We start from the raw sequence: 12,337 nt of genomic DNA, 5'->3' as shown, positions 1-12,337 counted from the left end.
GAACCTAGTTCTTGGGATCTCCAGTCTTTAGGTTGGGTTACCATCATGAGTGATTCATCATTCTAAGGGCAATAGTCCCATTCCTTTCGATGTTTTATGGACTTTCTCTCTAGCTAATCCTTTCGTCAAAGGATCTGCTAAGTTATCATCAGTGTGTACATGGTCCACTCTAATAGCTCCTGTTGAGAGAAACTCTCTAACAGTACTATGCTTACAACGTATCTGTCGTCTCTTGCCGTTGTAATAACAGTTCTATATTTTTGCAATAGGCGCGGTACTATCGCAGTGGATCAACACAACTGGTATCGGGTTTTCCCATAAAGGGATCTCAGCTAGCAGGCTTCTCAGCCAACTGTTGTGTAAAATCGATACGCAAGTGCACGTAATCGTAACAAGTAATAATGAGTAAGTAAGATCGTTCCCACGAGGACTGTATACTAAGTACCAAAACTTAGTTCCTATTTCTATTTGGCTTACGACAAATAAGTCTCAAGAATTAACTAAAATTGCAAAACAAAATTCTAAAATTAACTTCAATAACTGAAAATAAATAACGTTAAGAAAATTCAATGGATTAAAAACTAGGGCAATTAATTTCATCAACCATCCTCTTTAATTCTCCTTAACACAAATCTTACTATTCAATTTCTCTCTTGTGATAGTAGGTCAACAATAATAACTTATATTCGTACTAGGATATATAAGTTTCTCTCTTATGCAAATTTTCTACATCTCTGTGATAAATAAACATAAGATAGGCATTAAGATTAATAATCCTAAAACTACACAGATCACACAGGTACTCTCGTCCTAATATGAAATCTATGTTTATTCAATTACAGCATATTCAATTCTCACTTTTCAGATTTCGAATCAAAATCATATATTTCATGTTAATGGTGATCAATCATTCACAAGCATTAGGTTCAAATTGAATAAATCACAAGATAAAATTGAAATCATAAACTTGTATTAATTTAAAATAAAGGTTCAGGAGATTCAATTAACACCCTAGAAAGATAGTTTAGTTCATGATCAAATCCATAATAACCATAGAAGAAATAAAAGGCATCCAAAATACAGAAATTCAAAGTAGAAAAGAAGAAAACTGTGATGAATTCTTTGATTCCGCTCGCAATCCTCTCCAATGTGCCTTCAGTCGTCTCCTAGGTTATTCTCCCTTTAAAAACGTCATTAAGAAAGCTTTTATAATCCCTAATTAATTATGTGCGAAAGGACAAAATTGCCCTTGAAAAATGCCCTAACTTTGGCTTCCGTACGGACTGGCGCCGCAGCTCCATTTGATAGAGCCGCAGCTCTAGTGCATTTCGCAACCCGGATTTCCTCTCTGACTTCATGTAGCGCCGCAGCTCTACTTGATAGAGCCGCAGCTCTAATTCAGATTTTAATAGAGCCTCAGCTCTATCTGATAGAGCCTCAGCTCTAATGCTAACAGATTTGTTTTTCCTTCTCTGTAACTCATAGGGCCGCGGCTCTACACCATAGAGCTGCGGCTCTAATTCCATTTTTTCACCAAATCTTCAATTTGACCCCCGGTTTCACCTAGCTTCTATTCCTTAGCCCGTTTAACACCGTTTCTTCAAGAATTAAGCGCTTTTCCTTCAATTTCAAACTATTTCCTTCATAACCATACTTAATCCTGAAAACACAATAAACACCGGCATAATATCGCACAAAACCAAATAAAATATTAAAATTGCATCTTAAAACACGCCATAAAACATACCAAAACTAGTCCTAACACCAACTTGCTTCTTCACTAGCTGTAGCTAGTGCTATCATTTCAGACTCCATGGTGGATTGTGCCAAAATAGTTTGTTTCTTAGATTTCCAAGAAACAAATCCACCAGCTATACTAAAGATATAGCCACTTGTTGCTTTGGAGTCATCTGACAAAGTGTTCCAGTCTGCATCACTATATCCTTCAAGAACAGCTGGAAACTTCTGATAATGTAATCCAAGGTTCATGGTTGTCTTGAGGTATCTCATGACCTTTTCAATAACATGCCAATGCTCTATACTAGGTCTACTAGTAAACCTGCACAATAATCCCATAACATAAGCAATGTCGGGTCTCGTACAATCAGTGGCATATCGAAGACTGCCAATGATGCTCGCATAGTCAGATTGTCTCACATCGTCACCAGTGTTCTTAAATAACTTAACACTTGGATCATATGGTGTGCAAGCAGGTTTGCAGTCAAAGTATTGTATTTCTTTAAAATCTTCTCAATGTAGTGAGATTGATCCAAAGAAATTCCCTTTTCAGACCTAGTAATCTTAATACCAAGGATTACATTCGCTTCTCCAAGGTTTTTCATATCAAAGTTAGCACATAAAAAAGTTTTCATAGCATTCACAACATGGATATTCGAACAAAAAATGAGCAAGTCATCTACATATAGACATACAATAATGCAAATGTCATTCTCAGATTTATAATAAATGCATTTGTCACTTTCATTCACTTTAAACCCATGTGAGATAACTAAATTGTCAAATTTCTCATGCCATTGCTTAGGTGCCTGTTTAAGACCATATATAGACTTATCCAGTTTACAAACCTTATGTTCCTGTCCATGGATCACAAACCCTTCAGGTTGATCCATATAGATCTCCTCTTCTAATTCACCATTCAAAAAGGCAGTCTTAACATCCATTTGGTGTACAACGAGATTGTGAATGGAAGCTAGGGAAATCAAAACTCTAATGGATGATATTCTTGTAACAGGTGAAAAAGTGTCAAAGAAATCTATATTTTCTCTGCCTACAACCCTTGGCTACCAAGCGAGCCTTGTACTTATCAACAGTACCATCGAGTTTCAATTTCTTTTTCAAAATCCAATTACAACCTATAGGCTTACAACCAGGAGGTAAATCAACTAAGTGCCACGTATTGTTAGACTTAAGAGAGTCCATTTCATCATTTATGACTTCTTTCCAGAGGTCATCATCTAAAGAAGACAAAGCTTCTTGGAGGTTAGCAGGATCCTCCTCTAATGTATAGACACGGAAATCAGAACCATAATCTTTAGCAACTCTAGCTCTCTTACTTCTTCTAGGTTCTGATTCTCTATCCTCAATATGTTCATTACTCCTAATCGTAGGAATGTTGCTAGTAGAGGCACCCCCACTATTTCTCAATTTAAAAGGGAATCTATGTTCATAAAAATCAGCATCATTTGATTCCACAATAACATGCACATTTAAATCATAGAACCTATATGCTTTACTATTAATTGCATATCCGATAAGTACACATCCATAGGCTCTACTTGCTAGCTTAATTCTCTTAGGATCAGGAATACGAACATAAGCCAAACAACCCCACGTTCTAAAATAAGACAGGTTAGGTTGCCTATTTTTCAAGATCTCATATAGTGAAAATTTGCTCTTAAACTTAGGAACTTTATTCAACACATAACAAACAGTCAAAAGAATTTCACCCCACCAATGAGATGCATCACCAGAATTCAATAAAATAGCCACAACAGATTCAGTAAAAGTTCGATTCTTTCTTTCAGCTTTACCGTTTATTTTAGGTGAATATGGTGCAGTGATTTCGTGTACAATGTCATGTGAATTATAAAACTCAATAAACATGCTTGAATCATATTTATTTCCTCTATCATTACGAAACGTTTTAATTTTCTTATTAAATTGATTCTCAATTTCTATCACAAATAATTTGAACATGTCAAGCGCATCACTTTTATTTTTCATTAAGTACACATAAGTAAAGTCAGAACAATCATCAATAAAAGTGATGAAATAACGTTTACCATTCCTAGTTAACGTTCCATCAAGTTCACAAATATCTGAATAAATTAAATCTAGGCTCAGATTCCCCAGTAACCGATTTATGTGGTGTCTTCGTAATTTTTGCTTGACTACAAAAATCACAATTTTCAAAATCATTATCTGACACTTTAGGAATTAAACCAATGTTACTCATGTTCTTATTAATGCGCTTATTAACATGACAAAGTCTAGCATGCCAAACATTAAAATCACACAACATATAAGCAGAAGGAGAAACTTTATTGATTTCAACATTTAACTTAAACATGCCATCAGTAGCATAACCCTTCCCAACAAAAATACCATTCTTAGTGATGGTGTACAAATCAGCCCCAATAGTTTGAGTAAACCCAGCCTTATTAAGCAGAAAACCAGAAACCAGATTCTTTCTCATCTCAGGAGTATGTATTACATCTTTCAGTAATAAAGTATTTCCCGAGGTAAACATAAGCTCCACATTCCCAATCCCAACAACAATAGTGTTGTGGGAATCTCCCAACAACACTTTCTTATCATCACCAGCAATGTATGTTTTAAACATAGCACGATCATAGCAGACATGGCGTGAAGCGCCAGTGTCTACCCACCATGCATTTGATCCACCAATAAGGTTGATCTCAGAAATCATAGCTGTAAAAGCTTCTTCAGTCAAGTTAGCATGCAGTGCAGTGTAAAAGCTTCTTCAGTCAAGTTAGCCTGCGGTGCCGTGCTTGGCTTGTTCCTACACTTGCGTGCCATATGACCTAGCTTGTTACAGTTGTAACAAAGGAATTGTCCAAAGTTATTCTGTTTAGGTGGAGGTTGCTGCTTTCCAGGTTGGTTCTTGTTATGGTTCCAACTCTGATTTTTGTTTCGAGGAGTGTTCTGGTTGTTGCGGTTGGAATTTGAATTCGAGTTGCGGTTCTGATTCTTAAAATTTTTGCTATTAGGCTTCAGAACCGCAGGTGTGGACTTCTTGGGGTTGCTGTTAGAGACAACAAGCACCTCTTCTTTCTAGTCTTGTTTCCTTGCTTCCTCCTCGATACGAAGGCGAGTGATCAAACTCTCTAAGGAAAATTCCTTCGTCTTATGCCTGAGTACATTTTTAAAATCCTTCCAGGAAGGAGGTAATTTGTCAATTAAAACAGCAACTTGAAACTATTCATCAAGAGTCGTACCTTCTGAGATAATCTCATGCGTGATTTTCTAAATTTCGTGAGATTGGACTTCCACAGATTTATCGTCCACCATCTGATATTTCAGGTAGCGTTTGACAACATATTTTTTAGTCCCCGCCTCTTCTGTATTATATTTCTTTTGCAGCGCCTCCCAAATTTCCTTTGTTGACTTGTCTGAATTATAATAATCATAGAGATCGTCAGATAAACCATTAAGAATAAAATTCTTACAGAGGAAGTCGTTTTCAACCCAGGAGTCCAATTCCTTCTGCTGCTTCTCACGTTCAGTCTCTTTGTCCTTGTCAGTCGAAGGTTCAGAGACAACCGACTTCAGAGTAGTGAGGACAAACACAACCTTCTTCATGGTCAGATAAAATAACATCTTTTGTTTCCAACGCTTAAAGTGCAAACCCTCATAACGAAAAGGCTTGTTAATATTAGTAGAGGCCGAACCAGAAAAATCATCAGTAGTAGCCATAGCAGAACAGAACGTCTTAAAATTGTTCTCTAAATTGAAATAAAAATTGGAACGAATTACCAATAAAGTTTCTGGCTGAGTTGGGGACTATGTTGCTCTCTTTAAGACGTTTTGCGGCTTTGCCCTAAGTGTGCACGACAGTCTATCAACCACGCCCTTATGTATTTCCCCGTTATTCTGATCTGACTTATGTAAAGGAGTCGATCTCAATAAAACGTTTACTGCTTCTTAATAAATTTCAAACCATACCACCTGCCCGCTTGGACGGCAACGCGCGCGTGGTGGTCAAGTGTGTGAGTCCTCACCTATTCGCACAAAACTGGGTACCCCTTGGGGCACACCCCAATACATGGCACTTGCATCTTATATACACTCTTGGATGAGTGTTCCAAATCCATGTGAGACTTTTCCCATATCACACACAAATATACTTTTTCAATTTTTAACTATTCACTTTTAACTTTTAACAAAAAGTTCCAACAATGATATCATGCTCTCTTTTTTTCCCCCTACTTGTACCGAAAGAAAAAATCTAATCATAGTTGACTGAATCAACCTATTTTTGAAATGAAACACCATACTTAGATTTATTTGCAAGAGTGAAACATATAGTAGAATAATATAGACCATTATTTTGCTTTACAAGAATAGTGGCTTGGTACTCTACAAAATTCCAAGGCAAACTGTCTGCCACTGCCATGGCCCATACTTGCAGCATTTCATTATTCATATAAGGCAGGTTTTCCTCAACATTTCTGCTGTATATAGAGACTGATATAGAAGATGAAGGTCCAAGTATCTACATCGATAGTAAAGGCTGACCATCTTTCTTTTTTTAGTTTTTCAGCTGAGTTGTGGGAGATTCTTTTGGTTCTGAATGACTAGCAATTGACACATTTCTACAGTCATCAGAGCTCCCTTTGATGATTCCCTCATACTTTCAAGTTTCAACAGATGATTGTTGATAATGATCTTCCCCACTTTGACACGGTTTTCCTCTGCTGCCAATCTCCTAAACATCTGGAACCAGTTTGCATATCATTTAGCTATCGATCATCGTCGTGGTCCATTTTAGCACAGGGAGAATGCAATGTCTCTTTGAAGGAATTTGCAGAACCATTCAGCCTGTAGGAAAGTAATAGGAACCAAGATTTAAAAATGGCTATCAAACATTCTCCATTGAAAATTCAATCCAAGACAATACAAGAAAATTCGAGGATCCCTTGAGCCTGCCAAAGAATTCTAAAGAATTCCCAATTTTACAAAACAATTTACACCCCTTTAATTCCCTTCTCTGTGATATATATACGTTTAACTAATATTACCTAACCACAATAACAACCATAACCGCTCAACTACTAACCTCCCTATACATACTACATCTTATTCTATCAATTTTCTATTTTATTCCATTGTGTGTATCTATCAGAAAGCAAATAGGCAATAGGAAAATTAAATCAAATGGATGTCAGAAGATGGAACAAAAGATCCTAATTGCAACATCTTATTCTATGGACAGCTTTGAAATGTGTTTTAGATATGATCACAACTAATTCTGTTTTCATGTACAGTATGACTTGAAAGCAAGGGGAAAAAAACAATGGTACCTTAGTTTTGTTTGCCTTGCAATCCCATCTGCTTCATCCACAAGGACCACTTAACAGCCTCGAGAAACTTATCATTTCGTCGCAGTGCAGTAATCAGATTAAGATAGGTTACTTTATCAGGTTCTATGCCATTTTTTCTCATTTCCTTGATCAAACCAACTGCCTCTTCCACCATTTGCGCAATTCCATATGCCTTAATTAAGGTGTTGTAACTGTACAGATCAGGTTTGAGCCCACATTCATTCAATGCTGTTAACACTTCAGCAACTTCATCAATCCATCTTTGCTCTCCATATATATTGATCATAATGTTGTATGTGTAATGATCTGAATCACAGTTTGATTCCTTCATTTTCTGTAGCACATTTTGGAAACTCTCCATTTGTCTTTCTTTTCCATAAGCATCCAACATGCAATTGTATGCCTCAAGGGAAACTGAAAATCCTTTGAATTGCATCGATTTAACTGTGGATTCCATTTTAGTCAAATCTTTACTTTTCCCATAAGCTGCTATCAACGTATTGTAAGATATCACGTCAACTAAGCCCCACTTTTGGGCCATCCAGAACAACTTCCTTGCCTTCCTGAAAAGCTTTGATTTCCCATAAAGATGAAGCATGACATTCAGGGTAATGGTGTTAGGAATGAACCCATGTTGAAGCATCTCTTCAAAGAGCCTGGAAATCTCATCAACTGGCAAGGCACGAGCACAGCAATTTATGACACAATTATACATTTCCTGATCCCAAGGCACTCCACTCTTCAAGATTTTATAGTACAAGCTTGCTAATTTATTCTGCTTCTCACATCGCTGATAAAGACGGAGCATATCACGGGTTAGATGGATATCAGGAGTAAAATCCTTCTGTTTGTCAATTTCATCTAGAACAGAACAAGCATCAGTCAAAGAACCGGCTTTTACGTACATCCTTAGAACAATAGTAAAGCCAATCGTGTCCAACTCAACTTCTGAAGACTTCAACTTCAAATAAAGTTTCTCAGCTTCAGAAAATAAACCCATAACACTATAAATATCAATCATTGTGCATGTGATATGCATATTTGGCCTGTTCTCATTTTTGGGCATATGAGTGTATATTTTAACAGCATTATTAAAATGACCCAACTCTTTACAAGAGCATATTAACAAATGATACAGGTTACCTTCAAAACATGGGTCCTTCCAAACTTTGTCCCTCAACACATGGATAGCTTCCTCCACCAGGTTTTGTTTCACATAAGCCATGACAAGAATGGAGCAAGACGTCTGATTAACAAGAACATGTTCATAAAAAGGACCCTTCAAAAGTAAAGGCACTTTATCTATTCTCCCAGCCCTCTCATATGCCTGCAGAAGAATACCAATGATCGAGGGATATTGGCATCCGATCTTCATCATATCATCAAGCGTTCTAACAGCATCTTCTTCTTTCCCATATTTCGCTTGCAGGTTTATTAGTGTGTACAGGTTAGATGAGTTAGGCTTGAATCCAAACTCTTTGAGCTTCTGATAGTACCATATAGCCTCCTTATAGTTGTCTGCCCGACCCCAACCCTCGATCATAGAACGGTAAGTTGTTTCATCAGGCTCTAATCCAATTTTTTTTATGCACAAGAATAGTCGTTGAGCAGAATCCATTTTGGAAGCTCTTCCGTACCCAGTTATCAATGTATTGTAAGCAACAATGTTGGGGGGAAAGCCAGCCTTTCGCATTGAGACCAAAACCAGCTCAGCATCCTCTAGTTTTCCTTGTTGACTATAAGCATTAAGCATCGCCAGCCAATTATCCAAATTAGGCATCACTTTATCTTCTCTCATAAAGCCAATAACCTCTTCAGCTTTTTCATACAAGTTCAAACGAGTATAAATTGTGATTAATGATGAGTAAGCGGATGGGCATACAATTCCCAAATCCCTCATTAGGGAAAAGTTAAATTCTGCCTCCTCAACATTCCAACCTTTCTGGTAAAGCTTCATGAGCATACCAAAGGTAGCAACATTTGGCTTAACCCCATGTTCAAGCATCATTCTCAACCACTTACCTCCTAAACCAACACGCCCAAGTTTACAGCAACCATATATAAGTGTGTTGAAAATTTGATAATCATCACAACCCAGATCATTTTTCAATTCCAAAATCATTTTTTCAGCTGTACCCCAATCTTCTCTTCTACCCAACACCCTAAAAACCAAATTATAAGCACTTATATTACCTTCTAACTTCCCAATGCTTCTCATCCACTCAAAGAATCTCAGAGTTTTGCTGTCATTACACCCCTCTAGCCGTCTCAAAACGACATTACACTGCTCTAAGCTCATATCAGACTTAATAACAGAGTAATTAACGTCTATTTCACCATCATTGACAAATAAATTCTCTAGTTCCCGTTCCCACCTATTCCTTCTCAAACTAACTTTCGAACCCATGTCCCTTTTACTCTCCTTATCACCACGGAACTTATTCTCATTTTGGCCACTGTAATTGGGTTTTTGCTCAACAATGCTCTCCTTAACTAAGTCATTATGCAAAGAATTAGCCTTAATGTTAATGACCCTATTCAAAGAACTGACTATATAAGTTCTACCCACATGGAGATAGCTTGAGCTCATAGAGGAATTCAACTTTTTGGAATCAAATCCATCCAAAGAAACTGAAAATCTAAGAGAACCCATTACTTAACAAAGCAATATCAACGGAGTAAGGCTTATAATAAAAAGCACTAACCAGAGAGAGAGATGGGTCTGAGTCTGACTGAGCTGGTTTGGGAAGGTTTTGGCTGTAGCTTTTAAGGATTTGGAGTAAGATAATGGAAGTTGAAAGCAGTGGAGGAAAGTAACGGCTCTTGTAAGCCTTGTAGGATTTAATGTACTTGTAAACGACGTGTCGTTTTCATGTTAGGGAAGAACAACTAAGTTTGTCGTTTTTCTTTTATAAATTTAGACAAATAAATTATCTCATAACATAATTTTTTGTGCAAATTTTAATTATGGCTTTCGTTATTGTCTATAAAATCCCCTTTAAATATTAAAAGGGTTCAGTTTTACACATTATATTTTTTTTATTTGACATATTTACTCATATTTTTAGTATAAGTTTACTCTCCAATTTTTTCCCCTAAAAAACTAACACATAATTTTTCATACTTTTACCTCAATTCCGGACATGTGGCATCGCCTCTAAGCCTAGTCAACTACGATATTTTCATGCCAAATTGTTGAAACAGAGGCAAGATCAAAGAAAGTAGAAATATAATGGAAGAAATGTAAAGAATGAAAAATTGTATTAAACTGAAAAGAACCACACCTCAAATGAAAGAGAGGTAAGGTTTATATAGAGTACAGTTAATACAAAAGATTAACAGAACAATTACAAGAAAATTAAGCTTCTAACAAGAATCTGTTAATTAACTAACTTCAGCTAACAGAATTCAGTAGTTAGGACTCTTGGTGTATTTGGTCTTCACTAATATCCCCCTCAAGTGACACGGGGGAACAAACGAGTGTCAACTTGGAGAAGAGCCTTTGAAAGTGAGTGATGAGAAGAGACTTCGTGAACAGATCAGCTATCTGATATGCAGAGGGAACATATCAAACTTCCAGAGCCTTGGCAAGAATCTGGTCACGAACAAAGTGAAGATCAATTTCTATGTGTTTGGTACGAGCATGGAATACTGGATTGGAGGAAAGAGAGCTTGCACCTAAGTTGTCACACCAGAGAACAGGACATTGAGGAGGTGTGAGGTGCAGTTCACTAAGTAATGACTGAAGCCACATGATTTCAGAAGTAGCTAAAGCCAGAGATCTATACTCAGCCTCAGTTGAAGATCGAGCTACAACATGCTGTTTTTTGGAGTTCCAACTGACCAGATTTCCTCCAAGGAAGATGCAGTATCCTGAAGTAGAGCGCCTGTCATCAATAGAGCTGGCCAATCTGCATCAGTAAAGCCATTGATGAAGAGATTGGGAGATGGCTTGAAACATAATCCGTAGTGTGTAGTGCCAGCCAAATATCTCAGTACTCTTTTGCAAGCATTCCAATGATCAGTAGTAGGGGCCTTCAAAAATTGACTCAACTTATTTATAGAAAAAGCAATATCTGGTCTTGTTAATGTCAGATATTGGAGAGCACCAATGATACTTCTGTAAATTGATGGATCCGCAAGAGGAGTACCTTGATCAAGAGACAACTGTGATGTTGTACACATGGGAGTAGGGACTGGCTTTGCATCAGACATATTAGTTTTGTCTAGAAGATCCCTTGTGTATTTGCTTTGAGTTAGATAAAGACCAGAGTCATTTCTGAAAACTTCAAAACCCAAGAAGTAGTTGACCGGTCCAAGTACTTTAAGAGCATACTGAAGGTGAAGATCAGTGATCAACTGATGGACCATTGCTTTATCTTCCCCTGTGATGAGAATATCATCAACATAGACTAGGAGAAGAATGAGTTTACCTTTCTGTCTTGTGAAAAACAAGGAAGTATCTGATTTTGAATTGGTGAAGCCCCATTGTAGCAAGGAATTTTTCAGCTTGTCAAACCAAGCTCTAGGTGCTTGTTTTAGGCCATGCAAGGCTTTATTCAACTTGCAGACATGTTGAGGAAAATCTGAGTTTTGAAATCCCTGAGGTTGGTACATGTACACAGTTTCTTGAAGCTGTCCATTAAGGAAAGCATTGTTAACATCAATATGTTGGATTTCCCAATTGTAGGCAACAACAATGGTTAAGATGACTCTGATAGTGGAAGGCTTCACTACAGGACTGTATGTTTCGAAGAAGTCTACCCCCGGAGTCTGTTCAAAACCTTTTGCTACTAAGTGTGCTTTGTAGCGTTCCACAGAGCCATCTGGCTTATATTTAACACGAAATATCCATTTGTTGTGGACAATAGGCATGTTTGGAGATAGAGGAACAAGAGTCCATGTTTTGTTGTGCATTAATGCAGCATACTCATCCTTCATTGCTTGTGTCCACAGTGGGTCTTTCAAAGCTTACTTCATTGTTTTTGGTTCTAAACATAAATTCTTGTGCAAAGTTATAAGAGCCTTAGGCTTAAAGATGCCAGATTTGGATCTAGTGGTCATTATATGTTGGTTTTTGGTGGGAGGTACGGGTAGACTAGAAAGTGAGTCTGGTATAGGTAAAAAGGCTTGTGTTGGGTCTATGTCTTGATGTTGGGGTAATGGGTCTGACATAGGAGGTGAGGGAGGAGATGGAGATATTTGGTCATTTGAGGGTACAAAAGTAGGCTCGAGTAGGTAAGGGTCAGAAG

The 12,337-nt window shown here is 37.3% G+C and overlaps 1 protein-coding gene across 1 annotated transcript; it reads right to left on the bottom strand.

The window, feature by feature from the left end:
• Positions 1–6,016: 6,016 nt before the first annotated feature.
• LOC133782978 (pentatricopeptide repeat-containing protein At4g30825, chloroplastic) lies at positions 6,017–9,883 on the bottom strand. The gene is made up of 2 exons (XM_062222467.1): positions 7,065–9,883; positions 6,017–6,582 (listed from the first exon to the last, which is right to left on the bottom strand). The coding sequence occupies exon 1, from the start codon at positions 9,736–9,738 to the stop codon at positions 7,066–7,068; it is 2,673 nt and encodes an 890-aa protein (XP_062078451.1). The 5' UTR covers positions 9,739–9,883; the 3' UTR covers positions 6,017–6,582; position 7,065.
• Between the last annotated feature and the right edge of the window lie 2,454 nt (positions 9,884–12,337).

This window comes from Humulus lupulus, chromosome 6 (genome assembly GCF_963169125.1).
Source record: "Humulus lupulus chromosome 6, drHumLupu1.1, whole genome shotgun sequence".
NCBI lineage: Eukaryota > Viridiplantae > Streptophyta > Magnoliopsida > Rosales > Cannabaceae > Humulus > Humulus lupulus.
This window is presented reverse-complemented; position numbering and strand designations above follow the sequence as displayed.